Genomic DNA, 25878 nt, shown 5'->3' with positions numbered 1-25878 from the left:
GGTCATCTTATAGGTACCCCTGCAAAAGTTAACTACCGTGGCAGAGTTTCTGGCCGGTCACAACCAGCCGGCCACCACCAGACAAGAGTTTGAATCTCTGGGATGAGAGTCCTTCCAGGGTAGAAGAGCTAACACCACCTCCCTCAGGAATGTGCACTGCCTGCTTAAAGGGCTTACCCCACTTGAAACCTGACCCCCAGGCCTCCTGCTAGCATTAGATGGCTGCCCATGTTGCAAACCCCCACTTTTGGTGGGAGCAACAAGTGGAAACCGGACAACGGACAGAAGAGGCCAGTCCTGGCTTGCAGCACCCCTAAGGTGTTACATGCGAGGTGACCTCTCCATTTCATTTAGGAATATAGCCAATCAGGTGTAGGGAAGTGACCTCTGCCCACAGGAAGTGTTCACTTAGTGGGTGTAGCCCCACTAAGGTAGATGACCCATTGATCACTACTAGGTTCCCCCCTAAAACACCCACTAAATACAGTATTTAGTGGGCATCCCTAGACCACAAAATCCGATTCCACGCACAAAAGAAGATAAGCAACAAGGAGGACCGAAGGCTCAAGAACTGAAGTCCTACTGCACCAAGAATAGGCGCCAAACCCTGCCTGCTGGACCTAGGACTCGACAATCACTGATGAGGGGTTGCTTGGATGTCAGATGGACTCTACAAATCACCAGAAGACCTTCACTCTTCGAAAATCGCTAAAGATCTCCCTCCAGAGAGAAGGCATCACTCTGCAACCCCAAAGAAACAAAGACCCAGTGAAGGCCCATTAACAAACCGGCTGCTGACCAAGGAACCGGACGACGCAGCTGGACCAAACTTCACCCCTCAGACTGTGAGGACAAAACCTACCAGTGTGCCAAGTTTGGTGTCACTGTGACCTTCACTGGCCAGACCGTGCAATAGCCCCAGGTAACGGAGGTGGAACTGAGCAACTGTGAAATTATAGTTCAATAATAATTAGTTTGACAGCATGGGGAGTGGTAAAGATATATATTTTTTAATATAAGTATTTAAAAAAATAACTGGTGATGACATGATATATCCATTATTGGGGGACAACAACTCCAACATCACCAGAAGAAGGGGTGCAATATATGATAATCTTGGATGCTGAGATCATGCCTCAGTGGCATGATAGGAGGTCCATACAGGTAACCTGTTTATGCAGTGATCGCATGAAATACAGTCAGCACAGTGACCTGATGTTTGGTTCTCAGTGGAGTCACACTCAAATGTTATAATCCTAGCACCCTGGCCACTTTATAGGAAAAATACTCAATGCACAAAAGGACAACTGTGTTGTTTTAATTCTGTTCACACTACACCCCATGGACCTATCCTTTCTGCAAGACAAGTGGCCCTTGGTCAATACCAGTGTTGTCATAGCTTCCAAAAAGACTCACAAAGTCTAAGATTTCCATATCATATGGAAAACCGTAGCTGTAGTGCACCCTGGGAAAGGTTCCACACAAGTGAGTGCAGATGAAAGAAATGTGCGTTCAGTCTCGGTTACGCTGTTGTCTTCCTTCCTTAGGTCATCTTCTTGCATAGAACAGATCAGTAATGATCCTCTTCAGTTCCCCCTTTTAGAGCAGATCATTGCTGAGAAGTATTACAAAGAAAGCGGAACTGAAGAAGGAAGACCAATTGACAGAAAGAGACAGTACTGGCACTATTCACTCCAGGACTCGAAAAATCTACTGACCACTAATTTCCTATGGCGAGTTTTATTTTATGAGGTTGAGCTATTTTTAGATTCCACTGTGGACAAAGAAGGTGTTCTGTTAAGTCAAAAACTGAATTAGCAATTAAGATGCCTTTAAATCTTATTCTTGTCTCATTTTCTCTGTGTTCAGAGACAGAGGTCAAACGTCAGTTTGACCTCTTGCAATGCAAATACTTTTCCTTGTGACTGCAGAGTTCCAGGATTTTGTAAGGTGAACTGTCTGACCTATGTGAAATGAAAAACTTTTGGTATCAGGTTTTTCCTAACACACCACACTTATATAACTAATTCAACTTTACAAACATTTAAAAATATATTTCAGTAGCTGTGAAAGACCATGTTTTGTACTTCTGTGTGATACAAAACACATTTTAATAGGATGAAAAAAAGTCAGAACACTTTACTTGGTGATGTGCAAACAATAAATGTTTTCTCAAACCCAATTTTCACAGATTACTGTTAGTACACTATATAATTTTATAAGTAAAGCTGTAAGCTAGTGGGGAAGGTTTTTGGACATTTCTAGGAAATTTACTGTCTTTAAATGACAGTGCGCTACCACATCATGCTTTAATAATATATTTGTTAAAAGTGAGTGTTTAAACATAAACTGAGAAACACTCCTGCCCTGATGGCAAAGTTATTAGTAAACTAAGAGACAGGTCATGCATGGATCATGTGTACCCTATATGTGGGCTAGATTTATTATACATGGAGCAAACATTTAGTGTATTTAATCAAACAAAAGAGGATTTGTTTTTACTGCAGAAATGCTGAACTCACATATTTGAAGATGCACTCGTGTGAGGATGAAAAAAAAAAAGTGACTGTAAAATACAATATTTGCCTAGGATCACACAATTTGAGACCAGTTTCCAGGTCAAGTACATAACAGTTAGGTAGCGTAGATTATTCAAGCTGCTCGACCTGCAGTTCTAGTAACATTTTTATGATTTTTTTCTAGGCCTGCACTCTGTATAGCTGTTCATCTAATATTGGTGGCAGGTGCTAATCTACTCTGTCCATTTACCTAGAGGGGTCAGATATGTCTTATTAAAGGGGAAGGAGGTTTCAATTGCTTGGATTTTTACCCTGACATAGAACACAAACATTTTTTAAAAATAAAACACAATGATTACATTTTCAAAAATAAATTGATGCCTTGTAAGATTCCATATAAAATGTTCCACGCATAAGTCAGTAAAAATCAATACCACAGTTTTCGTGGCCGAACAACTAACCACCTCAGGTGGCTAACATCTTAAATAAAAGCTTGACAAGCTAGTCTCAAAATCAGGAAACACCAAGAGAAAAACAGCTAAAAGACAAGCTTTCTTGATATGTATGCCCAGGATCTGGAACAAAACCCTCATGCACAATACATCCATCCCACCTCTCCTGCTTAAGACTCATCTACTCAGGGAATAACTAATGAGACCCTGATAATAAGTCCACCTTGCTCCCTTCACGTGACTGTGTATACCACAGTGTACAGAATGTCACAATGTTCCTTTCCCTCCTTGCCACTGGCTCATACTGCACTCCATTGCTTCCTAGCTAGGTTTGTGGTATAGAATTCCCAATACAAACATTCATACACACACAAATGTAATGTATGCAAATACACAATGGTGAAAATAAGTGCATCTATAAGGCTTAAACTGTTTTGGCCTGAATGTTTATTATAATGAATATAATCTCTACGCTGAACTTATATAACTGACTTTGCATGAGTTATCAGGGAATAGCTCAGTAATTTAGTTTCAATAAAAAATGCACAAACATTGCACGGGAAATATAACTACACATGCTATCCAGGTTTTCTTTCCCCCGACATACAAATAATTGATCTCCCGCCAATGAAGCCAGGTGTTAAGCTGGGGGTGTGGGTTGTGTTTTCTTTGTGGTTTGTAGAGTCCTGAAGCCAGTTCAAATGCTTATGAGTGGAAAAAAGAGGATAACACAGAAAGAGGGAGTAGGAATGAAGGACAGGGGATGCAAGACAAGCCAAAGGAAGGAGACACTTGTATTAGGCAATTCTACAGTAGTATAACTGTCACATGCACATATCTAACCCAAGTTATTTGAAAGCCACATCACATTTACTGCATACTTAAACACATTCTATCATTTGGAGAACCATGAGCTCACCTTCACTGCTCTTCTCAACGAGATGGCTAGGTTTGTTGCGAGATGGAGCTATGTTTGGAGGATGCCGTTCAGGAGTTTCTAACCCCAAAGTCAAGACATCATTCTCTTCAGAAGACAGATCACTGTCGCTGGAGCCCCACACAATCTCGTCAGGAGGGGTACCTGTTTAAAAAACAAAATGTAACTATTAACTAAAATATACCAAAATATCCCTTCTTGCTAATGCAGACAAGAACACGCTCTGTCAAGACTGACATATTTCAGATTTTGAAAACTCATTCAATGTGCCAGTACAAAAAGCCATCAAAGATATGCAGAAGATGAGACTATGGGGGCTGTGGCCACACCAACCAGCCATCGCTATCTATCTGAACGTGTGTGTGTTTTTTATTATTTTGTAATTTTTTAAAATTATTATCTTTGACACCGTTTGACAAATCTTCACAAAATTTTCCAAAAACCTGTGCTGGTGATTCTTGTTGAGCATGCAAAGTTTCGGGGGAGTCAAAAAAATTGCGTTTCCCATGTTAATTCCCTTAGTACCTTTAGACACAACTACAGCCTGAACCACTGGACGGAATTACGCCAAGTTTGGCAGAAAGCTAACTTCCGGTACGCAGATTGTGCTTATTCTTATTTGTTGTAAATCTGTTTAGTTGTTTTGGAGATATTAAAGGGAAAATTAATTTGTATATCTCAGGCTGCTACATCAAGCTTGTGCAGGGAAATGCACAGCTCTGATTGGCTGCCACTACTTCCAACCAGGAAGTCTGCTTCAGTTGAGTCCCACAAAATAATGAAAGAACAAAACAAAAGGGGCCAGGGTAGAGTCATCCTGACCCCTCATTTCTGGTGCAAGGGTCGCAGAGGGATGCCCCTAGAGCTAAAAAGCATTTCTTTACATTTTAGCCGCAATCCGCAGGGAATCTAGGTATCTGGCAAAAATAAAAAAATATAAAAAAAGAAGTGTGGGCTTCGGCGCTTCTTTATTCTGAGGCCCCCGGGTGGACTAAGTCCTAGGGGCACTGCTAATTGAATGTTAGGGGGTCACCCGGCCCCTCCACAGCCTTGGGAACCGCCACCTCCCTGCAGCTTTTATGATATTGAGTGCGGGGGGCTTTGCAGAAATATTATGGGGGCACACGCGACCCCCTGCAGTCCCAGGGACCATCACCACCTCCCTGGGGATTGGCAGAAATATGGTGTGGGGGCCGTATGGCTTCCCGCATCCCCGGGGACCGCCACCTCCCTGGGGCTTTTATAATATTGAGTGCGGAGGGGCCTCGCGCCCCGCCTGCAGCCCCGGGGACCACCACCTCCCCAGGGCTTTGCAGAAATATTGTGGGGAGGGCTCATGGCCCCCGCATCCCTGGGGACCACCACCTCCACTGGGCTTTACATAAATATGATGCGGGGACCACGTGTCACCTCTCCCCCCGGGGCTATAATATGAAGAAAGAAGGGGGTCTTTTTCAGACTCTCTATAAGCCCCGGACCACCACCTCACTGGGGCTTTGTAACGTTGGAGGGGAGCTGCGTGACCCTCCTCGAGGAGCCAATGATGACCCTGGGGACCGCCACCACCAAGGGCCAGCTCCAGCTATGTTCCAGGTTGCCAACCCCCCAAGACATAGCTGTTTGCTTTTGCTAGGTGGCGATAACCGCTCCCACCAAGCAAAAGTAAACAAAGTCCACTTCCTGACAGCAGGAGCTGTCAAACAGCTTCCGCTATCAGAAAGCAAAGTTTTCATCTGTCTGTCCCCGGAGCTTTTATGATATTGAGTGTCGAGCGGACTCGCGTCCCGCCTGCAGCCCCGGGGAGCACCACCTCCAAAGGCCTTTGCAGAAATATTATGGGGGGGGGCATGGCCCCCGCATCCCTGGGGACCACCACCTCCACAGGGCTTTACATAAATATGATGCGGGGGCCACACGCCCCTTCTGCCCCGGGGACCACCATCGCCCCGGGGACCACCATCTCCCCGGGGCTTTAATATAAAGAATGAAGGGGGTCCTTTTCAGACCCCCTATAAGCCCCTGGACCACCACCTCACTGGAGCTACGTAACGTTGGAGGGGGGCCACGTGGCCCCCCTCGAGGAGCCAATGATGACCTTGGGGACCGCCAACCCCCAGGGCCAGCTCCAGCTATGTCCCAGGAAACTAACCCCCCCCCGGGACATAGCTGTTTGCTTTTGCTAGGTGGGGAGCTGACAGCTGAGGGAATTTCCTCTACAGTGAAAGGCAATTTTTATAACTTTTAAATGTTAAGTATGGTGTGACTAGCTGTCTGGATAAAATAAAAGCAGCAAAGAAGTCGCTACTACTTGTGTGTTTCAAGGCACTCAACCATTTTTCAGGATTTGAAATGTCCAACCTAACTGCATGATGGAGCGCAGTTGAGTCTGCCCTTGTTGAAGAAAAGACGTCATTCTCTATGATGTCAATCATAGAAGAGGCAATATTATTTAAGGTATATAGTCTGCGGGACAAAGTGTTCATGCCATTATCAACAACAGCTAAAGCTTTTTCCATATTTTCCATATCTATCTACCTTAAGCGTGCAGCAGCTTCCTTCTGAAAATGATTCCAAATCCCATTATATATGGCACACAGGAAACATTTTGTGGCTTATAGGGCCTTACAGGAAATCCTTGAAGTCTATGTCCTCAGAAAGGAGACTAAGATTTTTTTTTTACTGCTGCTAATGTGAATGAACATAACCACTGTTGGCACAGTTTACCCACACTGTATATAGTAACAATACCGAAGTGTTCCCCCAAGACATAGCGAGGGTCTGGCTAGCTTGCTTTAAAACCCCCTGAGGAATTAACAAAACGTGACTGTCAACCGTTTGTGTCCTTCGGCCACAATAACCACCCGCCGGGACTTGAAAGTGAGGAATTAAAGGTACCATTCCGAACCCAAACTGTTAGTTGATCTGCAGTATACTTAAAAGCGTTTGCCATTTGTGAAATTTAGCAGGTGCGGGGATGCTGGGCACGTTCATTTCTTTTATTTTCGGTAACCCCAAGCATGATGTTTGTTGAACTGTTTCATTTAAAAATATCATTTGTAAAGGAAGAAGGAATGCTCTTAGTAAAGATCCCCTACCCTGTATCTGCCAATCTCTTTTTCCCCATACACTTTTCACATCAATATTGTTCTTCCAAGACTCGTAGCCTTCAACAGCAAGCCGGGAAACAAAGGAGTTTGAATAAATCAGTTTTGTATTGGTTAGCAAAATTTTCCTCACTCTGGAAAGTGTTAATTTGAAATAATAGGACTCAGGTTTTCTAGCGTCATGCCGAGTAAAATATGCAAATCTTTCTAAATATGTTTTGGAATTTTCCACAGGTGAATTCCGACAATGTTCCCACTGTGTATGATTGAAAACTGGTCTGGGTCTACTGGCTCAGTGCACAAGCAATGTCCCAAATGGTTGTAACAGAACATTTCACCATAATTCGCTATGTTCATATACACGTGTTCCCTCTCGAAAACAGTGTAGTAGTCTAGCTCAGCAAGCACAGAATCAACCATTTTAACATCCCAGTCATTGGAAACAGCACCAGGTGTCATATCATCAGTCACTGATATTTTAAACACATATGGAATTTGAATGACCTCAGTAGGGCTATCTATGTCAAAGGGCACTTTATCCCTAACAACCCCATCAGGAATCGGAACTCTTGAAATGTTTGCAAGGGAAAAGTCTCTTCAAACTTTCTGAGCAGATAAGTAAGATGTTAAAGCTTCATCCCCCGGCTCAACGGCAGGGCGTTCAGGAAAGTAATGCCCATTTATCAAGAGAAAGAAAACAGTGACAAAACTAATCCATAGCAGAAAGGCAAGCAATATCATAAATGTATTTCTAAATAGTTATTTTTAAGCCATATGTACAGCTTGTGTGTCTTTGGTACAGTTTCTGCTGCAGAATCAGAAGAAAAGTCATCAATGTTGACAAATTAACCAGAAGCACTCCGTGCAAATACAAGAACCAGTTCAGAGCTGGGGGATGGATCCACTTGCTGTGGAGGTTCAAAGTAGACGATGTTGTGAGTTTGTGTCGCATTTGAGTAATAAACAGCCATATCTTAAACAGTTCTTGTTGGTGAAGTTGTTACCGAAATCAAATCAATTGGTGCTTCCAGAAACGTTGTTTACTGCTTGTAGAGGTATGTACTGTTGGGTAGTGAAAGGGGAGCCGGTACTACCCAAGAGAACTCGTGGTCTACTGTACAGGATCGGCCACATGGTGCAATTCGATGTTGTCAATGAAGACACGTCTGTTTTCTTTAGAACTGGGCAGCAGTGGTAGGATGACAGTTCTGGTACCGTGTATTCCCAGGACTGGAACCGGTGCTCTGTAGGATGGGCAGAATTCCTGCTTCACAGTAATCTTTTCACGTACCAGATCCCCAACTTTAGGAATCCAGCCAGTAGATGTTGTTGGTAAATCCCTTATTCCCATGGTGGCAGTATAGGTGGATGAATTGTTATCACAAAATTGCTGTAGCTCCTGTAAAATAGCGACACGTTTATTCATGTCAAACAGTGTGTCTGCCACCACCACTCCAGGTCCATCGAGGTCTGGGACATACATAGGTATCCCAAACAACACATCATAATGGGTGCGACCTCCAAGGACCTTCTGGGAGGATTACTTAATGCTCTTTGGACTCCATGTAAGTGATGAAGCCAACTACGACCGGAACCTAATATTCTTGCTGTTAAGTATTGCTCCGGGTCTAGATTCCTCCTCTCCACAACCGAATTACCCTCAGGATGATATGGGGAAGAGTAATGGAGATCAACAACCATGTTCCTCATGGTGTTCCTGAATGCCCTAGAGGCAAAAGCAGGACCCTGGTACAAGTGGAATGCTGCAAAAGCATATGTACTGATAAAGATCTGCAAATCTTATAACAGTTTGAGCGTCAGCCAACGGTTGTGGTTATACCCACAGGAATCAACAGCAACCAAGATATATTTGTATGCACCATCGGCTGTAAGGGAACACAATGATCCAGGTACACACATTGTAGTGGTCTGTTTGACAATAAGAGGGATGTCTGCGATGGGCGCTTAATGTTAGAACCTTTGATTTGTTGGCAAATGCCACAACAAATGACATATTGCTTGGTCTGTCTTTATAGACCTGGCCACCAAAAGCATTTCTGTAGAACAGAAATGGTGGCTGCCACCCCTGCATGAGCAGAAGCGTCACCCTCATGTGCTGCTTTGATAAGATCTGGTCTCCTGTCTTGGTTGGGGCTCACACAATCTCCTAACTCTGGAATGGTTGCAAGTGCAACATTCTGAGCACTAACACAATAGGAGTATTTATTTCATAGGGTATACTTTTGGCAAAGGCTGTTCGTCAGCCGAAGCTTTTATGGCAGCCAGGTTCTCATCATCCAACCTCGTATGAGAACGAGTCACTGCAGCAACAGAAGCCATAGCTACTGAGGATTTGATGGCTTTATCAGCCAGAATATTCCCTACAACGTGTACTCCTACACGTTGGTGGCCCAATGTATGCACTACATGAGCATCTGGTAGCCTGTCATTAAGATCATCTACCCCCCCCCATAACACTCTGTGTTTAATGGTGTTCTCCCTTGGAATCTCTGAACCTGTTGAAACGCCAATGATTAAGATAATCATTGTAGGACTGGGCACAGTAATACGAATCACACACAATTAGTGTGGGGTGTGCTGGATCCGTATGTTCTAGTGCCAAGATTAGAGCCTTAAGCTCTGCCAACTATGCCAGTGCAGTCCCCTAGGGTCTGTGTGTAGGTATTCTGAGGGTGAAATACATCATCTCTTGTTACACCACTTACGGCTGCGCAGGCAGCTGATTATTGATATTTAGTACCTATAGCTCGTTTTGCTGATTCACCAGTGTAAATGATAGTTTGTTACTGATCAAGTGGCAGTATATTGGTAGGTGCAGGGTACTCCTACTCATATTGGAGAAATTCTTGAGTTTGAGATTTTGGGTGAAAAAATGTAATCAACATCAGTTGAGGTTAGAGAAGTTGCCCATTTAATCCAGTGTGGATGTAATGCTTTAGCATTAGGGACGCTTGCCTTGGTAACAGCCTCTAAGGCTGACACCGGGATAACAACAATAATGGGTTTCCCCTGTGATAATGGCCTCACTTTTATGACAGCCACCTGTACAGCTGTCAGTATCTTTTCTGTGGGTGCCAAACGTTGTTCTACATTTGAATACAAATGGGATTGTATGCTATGGGTACTGTGTGACTCTCATTGAAAGTGACATAGGTAAATCTGATGGCACCGGTGATTATTCCGATGACCAAGTTTGTCTTGTTGTTACATGTGTGTAAATGTTTTTCTTTAAGCATGTCCTACTAAAGGTCTCTGAGAATGCATGTATGTTCAAGTGTTAAATGTTTGTTTGAGAAATCTGGACAAATGAAGTCATAAAGAGGTTTTATGTGTTGTGCATAATCTGGTATGTATCTCATGTCAATGTTAAAGAAACCCAGCAATGACTGTAGTTTCTTGATGGCATTTGGTGGTTGAAGCTGTGCAGATTTTTCTAGAAAGTGCAGGGCCTGGCCAGGCTCTTGCCTTCGTCCAATAACGTTTATCCTAGGAACAGGACAATGAGAAAGGCAATTTTAGTTTTTTTTAAATAGCCCTTAGAGGCGAATCCAAGAATGATCTGATCGACCCTAGCAAGATGAAAGTTGATGTCATTGTCTGCGAGATAAATATTATCCACACAGGACAACACCTCTGGGTCAATATCATGTAATATTGATGTTACACAGGCTGGAAACAACCCTGGGCTATTCTTATACCCCTGAGGCGAACGACAAAAGTGCAGCTGGGAGCCTAATGCACTGAAGGCGCTAAGATCCCGGCTTTCAGGCAATAGATTTTAGAAGAAGAGTCCACTGGAAATGTTAAAGGTTGTTTTATATTTTCTATACACTATGTTGTTAGTTAGTGCTGTGCTGTGTGCATTTTGTATTGCATATGTGTGTGTGTGACTGTTTAAATGTCTGTAATCTAAGACTATTCTACATGAATGGTCTGGTTTCGCAACGGGGAACAACGCGTTATTCATTGCTTGCAGGGACGCAGTGTTAGTCAAGTTGTGTAAGAATCTCTCTCACTGGAGCTTTAGTCTCATGCTTAATATGATACTGTGGTTGAGGCTGTGGTGCAGACCTAAGTGGTATTACATGGTTGGGTACAGCACAGAAGCCTGCGCTAAAGCCCAGGAGGTTGCATAGGCTTCCTTTACTGCGTCTGGAACTAGGACTGAGAAAGAAGGCAAAATGACATCTTCCCCATGTGTGAGCTTATGGACAAATTCAGGTGGGCAGTCTTTTTCTGCCAATAAAATATCACAGTTAAGTGCTTTCCCAGAAGATGTCTTCAATAGTGCGTTCTATGTCCCCTTCAATTAGATTTTTTTTTTACTCTTGCACTGTACAATAAGTTGGTTGCGAATTAACTCATCGGTCATAGGTCCAAATTTGCATTTCACAGATAGTTCACGTAAGCTAGAGATAAAGCCTTCTAATGACACTCCTTCCTTTTGTGGTCTAGTGTAGAATTTATAACGTGACATCACTATATTTTCTTCTTTAGCGAATCTCTTCTCTAACCATAATTTTGCTTCTTCATAAACATCTTCCAAATGTTGCCCATCGTCATTGCTGATTTCTGGTAGATATTTAAATATATGGTGCGCTTCTTTGGCAATTGTGCCAACAACAGTGCTTTCTTCCTATGCACAGAGAACTTTTGACCATCTAATGCCACCACATAGTTTTCAAAAAGATCTATCCATTTTTCCCATTGGACCAAAGCCTGGGATCTATGATCCAAAAATGGAGCAGGAATATTATTAGCAGAAGTCATCACAATTCACTTTTAACGATATACAATAGTATCCACAAGATAAATATAGGATATCGTTTTTGTTTTTTTAATTTGTTCCTTTCTTTACCCACTTAATGGTTGCCAAGGTTCTTTCCTTTACTAAAGCAAAAGAGGAACTAACATACTTTCCTCTAATAGCAACGAGAGGTGGGGTTTGTAACGTCCATCGGTCTCCGATACATGTTCTGTGTCCGAGACGGACACTCAAAATCAGTCTCAGGGTGGAATCTCACAGCGCGTGGAGACAACGCGAGCCACCAGAAACGGTAAGTGAAAATATAGAACAATGTACAAGCATTTGCACTACACCGTCCACTCAAACATTTCGAAACCTTTAAAAATCGATCCACTCCAGAAACAAAGCTGTAACCTTCACAGCGCGACGCTGCAACGGCCTTCTGCAGGACACAAACAGTTCGTTGTACGCATCTGCCAAGACATGTAGGTCCGATTGGATCACATTTTCTGCAGCTCAGTGTCTTCAACCAGTGTGGCTGGCGCTCATCGCCAAAAATGTAGTAATTGGGACCACACACTGAGTTGAATTAGTTGAATAACACAAAGTTTATTCTATAAAGATAAACGTGATCCTCCTTACAAGCCAGCCAAACGTCAACTGAACTGGTTCAGAACGAACGGCAAGCCGACATTCTAACAGAACACCGATGCTTGAGTAAACATAGTGAATATAACATGCTTCCCAGAAGATGGCTTCAATAGTGAGTTCTGTGTGCTCTTCAATTTGAATTTTTAACTCATAAAACGAGTCAGGTGGGGAAATGCCCCTGTCCGCCGTCTCTATGATGAAAACGTCATTAGTTGCGGTCACATCCAGATGATCTATAAGACTATGGCAACAAATCAGGACTTCTGCTGCTGCGCTGTCCAGCAGAGTTGCCGTTAACGTCCTATTCTTCAGCAATGTTATCAAGATTTCGGGCATGTTGAATAGAAATTGATGCCACTTTTTTCTTTTTAAATCGGGGCTTTTGGTGGGGAGATTTATCCTCCGTATTAACATAGCTTCTGAGGAGTGTTGTGAGTCCTCCTGCATGTTTTGTGCAATAAATGCAGTGTTCAGGCAAGTCCACTTTCCGTTTATCTGGGGTGTCCTAAAAGGAACAAGAGGGACATGAATCAGTACATTGATATCTATCAGGTATTTTTAAAGTTTCACTATTTCAGAGATTATATCTCTGTTCAGAAGTCTCCGGGTATGGAGAATCTGGTCTCTGACTTCTTTTGTCTCTGTTTTGTTTTTTGTGTATCCCAGCGTTTTTTAGAACCTTCTTGTGCTTGTTTAGTACCTTCCATAGAGGAGGTACTCTGGATTTGCAGTTTAGTTGGTGTGGCCCCCAGGCTATCCGGGCCTATACTGGTATACGTTTCGGAGATAATCTGTGGCAGCCAGCACTCCTAGTTCTGTTGTGGAACCTCTATTGCTTAAAATAATTGAGGAGACTGTGTCAAAGTTACGCATCACTTTTATCCCCAAGTCCAGGGCCGGGGCTGCCCATTTTCATTTTGAATTTGCTTTAACCCTACCAGTAAGTTAGCAAGTGCTGGGGTACCATGTGTGATTGTGTCAATTGCGGCAAAGTCTTCACCCCAAGTGGTGAAGTCCTCTGCTGTAGGAACCATTCCAAAAGGCAAGCACATATTGAGAATCTATGTTTATCTTGGGGTCCAGCTTATTTGTTTTTTGTGCTATTTGGAACGGAATCTTTTCCCGTTCTGTGGGTAAATTGCCCATTATTGAATGTTTGGGGATTAATTCCTGTAACTGCCAATTGATGCATAGCTGGAGCAGCCCTCGCTGGGATGGTGTTCTAAGTCCACATTACAAACTGAGTTAGTTGTCTATATATTGCTATTAGCTCATTATAAAGTGTGCGTACATCTGCTATTTGCATACCCTGCACTTAAGGACGTAGTGTGTACATTGCAAACGTGGGCCATGTTGGTCTGTCATTGCTTAAAGGACCTAATCTCATGGGTTGCATTACATATGGAAGGGCCCCACTGAACCAGTTTTGATGTTCTTGAAAAGAAAGTGGTATTTCAAAGTGTTGATACCGCTGTGGTACATTTGCTATTCTGTAAGTATGAAAAGTGTGTGAGTTGTCATTCAATTCAAGAATGATGACCCAAGAATAAAATGTATCTGTTTGGTATGCTTCATGAGCTTCCACAACGAATGTGACTTCCTCTCTCTCATCTGTTAAGTCATTGGTTAGAAGAAACTGGGTAAGTGCTTGTCTGCAGTTCTCTGGAATGTTTATGGCATTTGCCATGTTAAAGAGAAGATATCAGAGTCAGGAAGACCAACAGGGAATAAATCCTTTTGAGGTTCAGGCTTGAACAACCTACAGCCCAGAGGGGTACTCATTATTTGACTGAAGAGGATTGTCCCTAAGACCATGGACATGTCTGTGTAATGGTACTCCGGGTACATTCGTGTGTGTGAAGTGGAAATACTTGGGAGATGCGTAAATCAGTGCCTACACCATCATTGGTGGCACAATGTCATAAGGACCCTTGTATCGCTACAAGGCTGCTGGATTACAGATGGCAGCACCTCTGATTGTAGGCGACTGAGTCACTCCCACAATAGTAGGCAACTGTTGGCCCAACTATCTCGGCTCCCTCAGCAGCACCTCACCAGAACATGAAGGGTAAAGGTAATTTCTAGCAGCCTAGCGCATGGACTCTGAAATCCTCTCTGGGATTTGCGGTGCAACAACTCTTACCCTCTTATCTTGTTAGAAATGAGTCTCTTACAGTCACACAGGCAAAAAGGAAGATGCAAGAAAGTTTTCAATATATTTATTGAAAAGACTGAAATCTACTGTAAAATACATGAACTGCACTGATTAGGATAATGACAAAAGACAAAATCAGGATTGTGAAAATAAGCAATATAATTACGAAAAATCCTAACATTTTGCAATAAACATGAATACATACACTCCTCCCTAAAGCGTATTGTCTACCCTAAAGAGAGCAAGGTACGATAAACCTAATCTGCCCAAACCATGCCCATGAGAGGCGCCCCAGACCATGTTTCCTTGGAACAAGGTCGGCCTCCAGTCCCCAAACAAGCGATGTAGAGATGCAAAGGCTGAGGTCTGCTGCAAAATGATGCACAGTGTTGATGGAAGATCCTAGGTGGAATCCCCTGTAATGGCCCTGGTCTCACAGATTATTTATATAAGGCCCATGTTATTGTTTGCGCAGACATCCTGACGTGGGTATGTACCTAAGAGTTCGATTCTGTGTGCAAACTTGGATTGTCAATAGCATAACAAGAATTCCAGACATTCATATTCTGTGAAGCAGAGGGACATGATGACAATTCAATACATACATTATTGATAAAGACACTTTCACTGATTATAACAAAACATTTCTTATAAAATGCAAGAACTGCAAGTACTGTTAAATAAAAAAAACCTGAGCATGTTTATTGAAGTAAAAGGGCAAAGGCCTGTAAACCATGGCTTAGGTAAACTCCTCTAAGTGAGCAAATTAAAATGGATCCACAACAGTGGTTGGATTAACGTATAGTAATGAAAATTATAGTTGGTAGTTTGTCAATCAATCCACTGCATTGCACATTTTAAGAATAAGTTCTTGTTAATTTAGAATACGCATCAGTCACTTTAAAATGTATACATTTGAGTTATAACGATAGGATCCGTCTCACATTAACGAGGTGAACCATCAAGTCCCCTGTATTGGCATTTCTTGCACCTGCATTTAACACTTTATGGTTTGAATACAATCTTATGTACATGGGACGGATTATCCTGTGAGTAGATGCACATGAGCAACACTTTTGCACCAGTACAGGATAATCTATGGTCCCAAATGTGATGTAGTATGGCACAAATTACCTCTGAGAAGGAGTACTTGGAAAAACAAGTGCATATGCATTTTTACGAGCACATGACACATGTGTTATATTGAAGCGAAGGGATTCAACAGTGTTTGGATTAACGTATAGTAATGATACCCTAAAACAGGTCCCAGGATGCTTGTTTCTGGTCCAGGGAGGACCTGGCCTGGCAGTTCGGGCTGGACTGTTCTCATGGGGAATAGGGTCAAGACTGATTTGCATATGGCTGGGTCCAACCTGGAATGGCATGGCAAGCAAAAAAACTGATGGATTAAACCCAGATCTGTGACAGGGGTGGAATGCTTGATTTGCTCTGCATTCATTCCATCATTTGTTGTTTTTGCATTTGTTGCCCCAAGTGGGAAGGGTATGCCCAGACGTGGGTCCCTTGCTTGCTATGCACCAGATTCAAGCTAGCCTGGCTGATGAAGGGTGATACCCTGAAACCGGTCCCAGGATGCTTGTTTCTGGTCCAGGGAGGACCTGGCCTGGCAGTTTGGGCTGGACTGTTCCCATGGGGAACAGGGTCAAGACTGATTTGCATACGGCTGGGTCCAACCTGGAATGGCACGGCAAGCAAAAAAACTGATAGATTAAACCCAGTCTGTGACTGGTGGGGAATGTTTGATCTGCTCTGCATTCTGTCCATCATTTGTTGTTTTTGCATTTGTTGCCCACAGTGGGAAGGGTATGCCCAGGCGTGGGTCCCTTGCTTGCTATGCCACCAGATTCAAGCTAACCTGGTTGATGAAGGGTGATACCCTGAAACCAGTCCCAGGATGCTTGGTCCAGGGAGGATCTGGCCTGGCAGTTTAGGCTGTTCCCATGGGGAACAGGGTCAAAACTGATTTGCATATGGCTGGGTCCAGCCTGGAATGGCATGGCAAGCAAAAAAACTGATGGATTAAACCAAGATCTGTGACTGGGGGCAATGTTTGATTTGCTCTGCATTCCGTCCATCATTTGGTATTTTAGCACTTGTGGGACAGTCCCATCTAGAAATATGGTGAGAATATGTCTCTTTAATGTGTCACAATACAGATGCGCCCCTTTAATTGAGTGAGGGCTTGGAGGCGATCTGCAATACAATAATTGTTTTGTTTTCAAGAAGCTTGGGCCTGGAAAGCTGCTACGTAATTATTGTTGTGTTAATGGTACTGCTAGAAATACAGAGGCACGGCTTGTTAAAGACATTGTGAGAGGATTAGAAACATCGTTATCAGATTGGAAAGTGAAGGTGCACAGATCAAAATCATACAATGCAATTAAATTAATTTATTGAAGACTCATTGTCTGAGAGATTAATACAGCCGCGCTGAGCATTAAGTATGAAATTAATTATGTCACAGCGTAGTGAAAGGCCCCAGGTGGATTACATTTGAGAACTGCAAATCCCAGAATGCTTATGCGTGAATTACAAGTCCAGGAATGCTTTTTGTGCAAATAAAAGCCATGATTGTGTGAATAACGTGAGAATAAAGACTACATACCACTTGACAAAGACGAGAGTCAAAACGTGTTGTGGGGTCTGTTTTCATGCTGCTTTAAAGAATAAATGGAAATTGTAGAGAGAAACCTCCAAGAGTGCACTGCTTTTTGTTGGTTTTGAATTTATTGGGGGTAGTGATCTTTACCCAAACGTTTGCACCAGCAGTCAGAGTGCTCCGCTTTTAAGACCATTGGCTGTGGATATAGCCACCCTCATGCAGCCACATCCTGCACCCTTGGGACAGCACCCTATAGAAGCATCGTCCAAAGCTAGCACTGGTGCCAAAAATCACAAGAGAGGTTTATTTAGTAAGCACCCACATAGGTACTTATAAAGTGTGAACAAAACATGAACAAATAAACGGCTGATGCGTTTCAGCTCAACGCCTTCCACTGGATTTCTCCTACTATCTTGGCAGACATCATTATAAAACCTATGTAGTCCTTGTGCTATTTCCATGGCCCCTAGAGCACTAGGACCTCAACCATTATTTTTCACAAAGAATCCCAATCAATTTCAACAACATAATAGTAAATACCAATCATCTTTACAATAATGCTTGTGTCATTTCGCACAAAATAAAGGGATGTGAAGATCACAACACACACCATCCCATGATACAATTCATATTTCAATATACTTGATCTTGATCCACCACGTCATTACTAATAATGAACTACACTGTTCCTAGAGAGCAAGAAGAAGACAGTGAGAGTACTAGGGGGTCCTATTTAGTAGGAGCAAGAGTCCTCACACACCCGACTGTGTGTCATGCTTCATCATCGGACCAGCTCCTCGCCAGACTGGCACTGCAATGTCTGGCGGGCACCACCCTTACGGGGGGCTCTTTGCCGGAGATCTTTTTGATGATGCCACCCTTTACCGCAGGTAGGTGAGGGGGAGAGGGAAAAAGGGATAAAGGAGAGAACGAACAAGAAAGATAAAATTGGCTCTGCGACCCTTGCTAAGAACTATCTTTATTAATGCAGGGTTGAGGCCAAGATTAAAACTGTAACCAGGAGGGTGGAGTCGAAGTAATGTTCGACCACTCTCAAACTGTATTGCATATAACAAGGAGGTCAAGGAACTACATGACCCACCTTAAAAATGGGTCGACATGTTTTGCGTCTGTAAGATCCAAAAGGATCCAGCGACGCTTCTTCAGGACCTAGTGAAAAAATGCTTCTCCAAAAAATAAACTCTAATGGCTCTTGCCTATATCAACTGACAATCAAAAGAAAGGGAGTTTTAGTGTCGTCAGTCACTTACATGAGTCTTTTTGACCCAGTGTGTCATTCCTACTCGTCGCCCTGGAAGTGTATGAAAATCACAACATTGGTTAATGCTCTGGTCATTATATCATGAGTTACATATAGATGAATGTAAATTCAATGTGTGAGGCACACAGTGATCGTGATAAAAAATTTGCACACCCATGCCAGTATAACAAACAAAATGTGCTTACCCTCCTACTCTGAGATAGGGCTTCATGGGATCACGCGGACTATGGACCTGGTCCACATAACACTAATTATCATATAGAAAAACAAAGAATAACAGAACAAAATTGAGAGTCATCTGAACATACTGCACCACCCAAAAGGTTGGTGCACGTGGGTATCATTCCCAACACATATAGGTAAACAGACACACAGGGAGAGTAGCCCCACATTTTCACGTTCTCAATCATCATTCAGTAATGGGTGTAACAGTTGAAACAGATGAAAAGAGACTAGGAGGCAATCAGCATAAGCATCCATGATATAAATCTGTTAATAGTGCTTAAAGACCCTGATGGTCGAATATAATAGCCACCTCATTCTAGGGGACAAAAAGTTAAAGGAACAGACATGTCTGGTTAGTGAAATAATTGTCTTTTGTAATCACAATGGATGCCCTAAAGTTCCTCGTTATCAGCATAAGGTCCGAGTCAAAGTGCGATAGTTAAAACGGCCTCGCAGAGTGACCGATACTCGAGAATCAATTGCCCAATAAAACGTTGAAAACGCGGGCATGCACAGCACTAACTTGATTCGGTATAAGGTCAGAGTCAACGTGCAATAGTTAAAACGGCCTCGCAAGGTGACCGATACTCGAGAATCAATTGCCCGATAAAACGTTGAAAACGTGGGCATGCACAGCACTTACTTGGTTGAGACCAGTAGACGGCACTTCCACCTACCCCTGGGTCGCGCTCCCGAAATGACAAGGGAGACGCGATAGCGGAAGAATAAATGGAGTACGACCCGGAAGTCGGCTCCTTCGCGCGTTGCTAAGCAACGAGTGCGCGTCTCGGTTACGAGCTCATCGTCAAGAACACGTGAGTAATGAGCTCTAATGGCACGCCGGGAGGAGACGTGGCGGCCAGGATAGAACGTATATATCAGTGTTCAAATAGATGAAGAAAAGGACATGACCAGTAAAATATAAATGTTCAAGAAATCACACTACATGGTCTGATAAAGTGAAACTAACAGGTCCAGTCCTATATCTTGGAAATTTCAACATATATGATAATGGTATTGCGTCATCTGCATAAGTTCGATTAAATATAGTCCTTCCATTGTGGAAAAAAGGGTCATGTCACAGGAGCTTGCAGAATATCAGACAAAAGTGGAAAAATGTCCAGTGCATTTCTATGGAGGGTAAGAGGCACATGTTTACATCTATAGTCATACGAGTAAAACAACTCCCTTGTTGGTTTCTCAGTAGCGATAGATCAAGGGGAAAAAAATTTAAGGGGAAAAATTAATCCATGGGATGTCATCATTTAAACCAGTGCGGTGGGTCCCAAGCTTAAAAACCCACTGTTGTTCGAGCTCAAAGAGAGACTCAGCACCTCTATGTGGGCATGTCTCTAGTGCAATCCACCACATGTCATCCGGACTATGCTGAACCTCAATGTAGTGAATACTTAGTTTAGTCGAAGTCCGTCCGCATCAAATATTGCTACGGTGTTCATTGAGTCTTAGTTTTACTGCTCTTGTGGTCATCCCTACATGTTGTAGACCACATGGGCATGTTATCAAATACACGCAGTTTCGGGTATTGCAATTCGTATGTCTGAGTAATCGCCAGTGCCCAATTGGAACGAGTTCTAATGAGTCTGTACGTTTAGTCAGAGAGCACACGTTGCAGTTCCCACATGGGAAATGTCCCGTTACTGGTGATAGCTCCCAAAGGGTGCCTTGTCTGTTTGGTGTCTCACGGGGTCTGGGTCTGGTGTGGATCAGTATATCTCTCAAGTTGGTAGTCCTTTTAAAGGCAAACAGTGGTTTTGGGATATTCTCACCCCCACTAAGGAGGATCTCCCATCTTTTATTGATGATTTTCTTGACTGTATTAGACAGTGGTGTGAAGGTTGTGACACAGGTTAGTTTGTTCTCTCCACGTCTAGGTACTGTTTGTAGTAATAGCTCCCTATTACTATATTTAGCGCGTTTGTAGGCAATATTGACCACTCTTGTAGGGTAGTGACGGTCATATAATTTGTGTTTCAATTCTGTAGCTTGTGAGTCAAAAGAGTGAATATTACTACAATTACGGCGTAACCGTAAGAATTGGCCAAATGGTAGGTTATCTCTAAGTGCTTTTGGGTTATAGCTGTCGTAGAGTAGTAAACTATTGTGGTCTGTAGTTTTGTGATTTGTGCAGGTCGTTAGTGTACCTCTGTCAATACTAATGACCAGATCCTGGAAGGTGATCTTGGTAGTAGAGACCGAGGAGTTGAAGTTCAAATAGGGATCAAGATTGTTAACCCATGTCGTGAAGTCCGTCACCTCCTCAATAGGACCTTGCCAGATGACCAAAATGTCATCAATGTATCGACGCCATAATTTAATATTGCAAAAATATGGATTGGAGGTGGGTAGTATGAATCGTTTCTCGAAATCATACAGGTAGAGACAAGCTAAGCTAGGAGCAAAAGTGCTACCCATTGATGTACCTCGAGTCTGGTGGAACAATGAGTCTTCGAACTGAAAGAAATTCTCTATGGCGGCGCCATAGTTGTTTTGAACTCATCAGATTACAGACAAGAATGTCTCCGCCTCTTGAGTGATTCTACCTATTACACTCTAATTGATCATGACCCAACAGTTAGATTACAAGCAGAGATTAGAGGAATGATCAATGAGGCTACGAGTAATTCTTGGATTTCGCAAAAAGAGGCCGACTTTCTGGATACTGCCAATCCCAGGATACCATACTTTTACTGTCTGCCTAAAATTCACAAAGGGAAAAATCCGCCTCCGGGCCGCCCTATTGTGTCAGGGATTGGATCAATCCTTGAGCCGTTGTCCACATTTTGTGACCACTTTTTACAACCCCTTGTGCAACAGTCCTCTACATATTTACGGGACACTAAAGATGTCCTCAATCTCATAGAATCTATCAACTCTGAAGGTGATGTCCAGGCATTAATCACCATGGATGTTGAAGCATTATATACCAACATCCCACAACAAGCCACCTTGACAGTAGTAGAATCGGCTCTTCTAACGACCACTCTTAAGTTGACTAGTCCGGTGCATTTCATTATGCATTGTGCAAGCTTAGCGATGAAAGAGAATTTCTTTCAGTTCGAAGACTCATTGTTCCACCAGACTCGAGGTACATCAATGGGTAGCACTTTTGCTCCTAGCTTAGCTTGTCTCTACATGTATGATTTTGAGAAACAATTCATACCACCCACCTCCAATCCATATTTTTGCAATATTAAATTATGGCGTCGATACATTGACGACATTTTGGTCATCTGGCAAGGTCCTATTGAGGAGGTGACGGACTTCACAACATGGGTTAACAATCTTGATCCCTATTTGAACTTCACCTCCTCGGTCTCTACTACCAAGATCACCTTCCTGGATCTGGTCATTAGTATTGACAGAGGTACACTAACGACCTGCACACATCACAAAACTACAGACCGCAATAGTTTACTACTCTACGACAGCTATCACCCAAAAGCACTTAGAGATAACCTACCATTTGGCCAATTCTTACGGTTACGCCGTAATTGTAGTAATATTCACTCTTTTGACTCACAAGCTACAGAATTGAAACACAAATTATATGACCGTCACTACTCTACAAGAGTGGTCAATATTGCCTACAAACGCGCTAAATATAGTAATAGGGAGCTATTACTACAAACAGTACCTAGACGTGGAGAGAACAAACTAACCTGTGTCACAACCTTCACACCACTGTCCAATACAGTCAAGAAAATCATCAATAAAAGATGGGAGATCTTCCTTAGTGGGGGTGAGAATATCCCAAAACCACTGTTTGCCTTTAGAAGGACTACCAACTTGAGAGATATACTGATCCACACCAGACCCAGACCCCGTGAGACACCAAACAGACAAGGCACCCTTTGGGAGCTACCACCAGTAACAGGACATTTCCCATGTGGGAACTGCAACGTGTGCTCTCTGACTAAACGTACAGACTCATTAGAACTCGTTCCAATTGGGCACTGGCGATTACTCAGACATACTAATTGCAATACCCGAAACTGCGTGTATTTGATAACATGCCCATGTGGTCTACAATATGTAGGGATGACCACAAGAGCAGCAAAGCTAAGAATCAATGAACACCGTAGCAATATTCGATGCGGACGCACTTCGACTAAACTAAGTATTTACTACATTGAGGTTCAGCATAGTCCGGATGACATGTGGTGGATTGTACTACAGACATGCCCACATAGAGGTGCTGAGTCTCTCTTTGAGCTCGAACAACAGTGGGTTGTTAAGCTTGGGACCCACCGCACTGGTTTAAATGATGACATCCCATGGATTAATTTTTCCCCTAAATTTTTTTCCCCTTGATCTATCGCTACTGAGAAACCAACAAGGGAGTTGTTTTACTCGTATGACTATAGATGTAAACACGTGCCTCTTACCCTCCATAGAAATGCACTGGACATTTTTCCACTTTTGTCTGATATTCTGCAAGCTCCTGTGACATGACCCTTTTTTCCACAATGGAAGGACTATATTTAATCCAACTTATGCAGATGACGCAATACCATTATCATATATGTTGAAATTTCCAAGACATAGGACTGGACCTGTTAGTTTCACTTTATCAGACCATGTAGTGTGATTTCTTGAACATTTATATTTTACTGGTCATGTCCTTTTCTTCATCTATTTGAACACTAATATATACGTTCTATCATGGCCGCCACGTCTCCTCCCGGCGTGCCATTAGAGCTCATTACTCACGTGTTCTTGACGATGAGCTCGTAACCGAGACGCGCACTCGTTGCTTAGCAACGCGCGAAGGAGCCGACTTCCGGGTCGTACTCCATTTATTCTTCTGCTATCGCGTCTCCCTTGTCATTTCGGGAGCGCGACCCAGGGGTAGGTGGAAGTGCAGTCTACTGGTCTTAACCAAGTAAGTGCTGTGCATGCCCGCGTTTTCAACGTTTTATTGGGCAATTGATTCTCGAGTATCGGTCACCTTGCGAGGCCGTTTTAACTATCGCACGTTGACTCAGACCTTATACCGAATCAAGTTAGTGCTGTGCATGCCCGCGTTTTCATCGTTTTATTGGGCAATTGATTCTCGAGTATCGGTCACTCTGCGAGCCCGTTTTAACTATTGCACTTTGACTCGGACCTTATGCTGATAACGAGGAACTTTAGAGCATCCATTGTGATTACAAAAGACAATTATTTCACCAACCAGACATGTCTGTTCCTTTAACTTTTTGTCCCCTAGAATGAGGTGGCTATTATATTCGACCATCAGGGTCTTTAAGCACTATTAACAGATTTATATCATGGATGCTTATGCTGATTGCCTCCTAGTCTCTTTTCATCTGTTTCAACTGTTACACCCATTACTGAATGATGATTGAGAACGTGAAAATGTGGGGCTACTCTCCCTGTGTGTCTGTTTACCTATATGTGTTGAGAATGATACCCACGTGCACCAACCTTTTGGGTGGTGCAGTATGTTCAGATGACTCTCAATTTTGTTCTGTTATTCTTTGTTTTTCTATATGATAATTAGTGTTATGTGGACCAGGTCCATGGTCCGCGTGATCCCATGAAGCCCTATCTCAGAGTAGGAGGGTAAGCACATTTTGTTTGTTATACTGGCATGGGTGTGCAAATTTTTCATCACGATCACCGTGTGCCTCACACATTGAATTTACATTCATCTATATGTAACTCATGATATAATGACCAGAGCATTAACCAATGTTGTGATTTTCATACACTTCCAGGGCGACGAGTAGGAATGACACACTGGGTCAAAAGGACTCATGTAAGTGACTGACGACACTAAAACTCCCTTTCTTTTGATTGTCAGTTGATATAGGCAAGAGCCATTAGAGTTTATTTTTTGGAGAAGCATTTTTTCACTAGGTCCTGAAGAAGCGTCGCTGGATCCTTTTGTACCTTACAGACGCGAAACATGTCGATCCATTTTTAAGGTGGGTCATGTAGTTCCTTGACCTCCTTGTTATATGCAATACAGTTTGAGAGTGGTCGAACATTACTTCGACTCCACCCTCCTGGTTACAGTTTTAATCTTGGCCTCAACCCTGCATTAATAAAGATAGTTCTTAGCAAGGGTCGCCGAGCCAATTTTATCTTTCTTGTTTGTTCTCTCCTTTATCCCTTTTTCCCTCTCCCCCTCACCTACCTGCGGGAAAGGGTGGCATCATCAAAAAGATCTCCGGCAAAGAGCCCCCTGTAAGGGTGGTGCCCGCCAGACATTGCAGTGCCAGTCTGGCGAGGAGCTGGTCCGATGATGAAGCATGACACCCAGTCGGGTGTGTGAGGACTCTTGCTCCTACTAAATAGGATCCCCTAGTACTCTCCCTGTCTTCTTCTTGCTCTCTAGGAACAGTGTATTTCATTATTAGTAACTGTTATTGGAGGACATACACTGGACCTCAAAATCCTCCGAATCCCCTTTATTTTTGATGTAGCCACCACGTCATTACGCTGATCCAGGCTTTTGACGATTTTGTCCATGCGCCATCTTCCAACACATTTTCTGGTGATAGGTCACCCAAGTTAACAGATCAAAAATAATCTTTACAGTATGTCAGTAATATGAGATTATTCCAATTTCCTTGTCAAATAAAACATTTGTTTCTACAGATAAAGTACCACTCCCTTCTGATACACTGTCCATCTAGATTATCCTATCAACATGTTCCTTATGTCATACCTCCATACATAGTCAGACTCAAAATAAAGTGACTTGTGCAAGTGCAAAATACGCAAGTTCCTGCTACTTATCTGTGTATATCTCATAGCTAATCCTTTCCCTAAATTTATGAGTTATGAGGAAAATTGAATATAATAGTGCAAACAACAACACATGCTCCCAGCAGGATCACCCATTTGGTTAAACTGATATGGGCTCTTAACCAAGAGAAAGTGACTCTTGCAAGCGCAAGTTACACATATGGCTACTTCTCCGATGTGAAGACCTGTAGCCAATCTGTCCTTCAAATAGAGAGACCAACAATGAAGCAACATATGTTAATACTCATGATACATAAGGGATGCCACCCAATAATCTAATACTCCAAATGATCCATCCCTTCGCTTCAATATAACACACGTGCCATGTGCTCGTAAAAATGCATATGTACTCGTTTTTCCAAGTACTCCTTCTCAGAGGTAATTT

At 42.8% G+C, this 25878-nt stretch overlaps 1 protein-coding gene across 1 annotated transcript in view; it reads right to left on the bottom strand.

The window, feature by feature from the left end:
- The window catches only part of SPIDR (scaffold protein involved in DNA repair), a 1761208-nt gene that overhangs the window by 1642029 nt on the left and 93301 nt on the right, over nt 1-25878 (bottom strand). Inside the window, exon 4 of the mRNA XM_069220129.1 lies at nt 3891-4052. Coding sequence (XP_069076230.1) covers nt 3891-4052 — 162 coding nt within the window. The remainder of the gene's footprint in view (nt 1-3890; nt 4053-25878) is intronic.

Source organism: Pleurodeles waltl, chromosome 2_2 (assembly GCF_031143425.1).
Source record: "Pleurodeles waltl isolate 20211129_DDA chromosome 2_2, aPleWal1.hap1.20221129, whole genome shotgun sequence".
Lineage (NCBI taxonomy): Eukaryota > Metazoa > Chordata > Amphibia > Caudata > Salamandridae > Pleurodeles > Pleurodeles waltl.
Note: the sequence above shows the minus strand (reverse complement) of the source record. Positions and strands in the feature narration are given on the sequence as shown.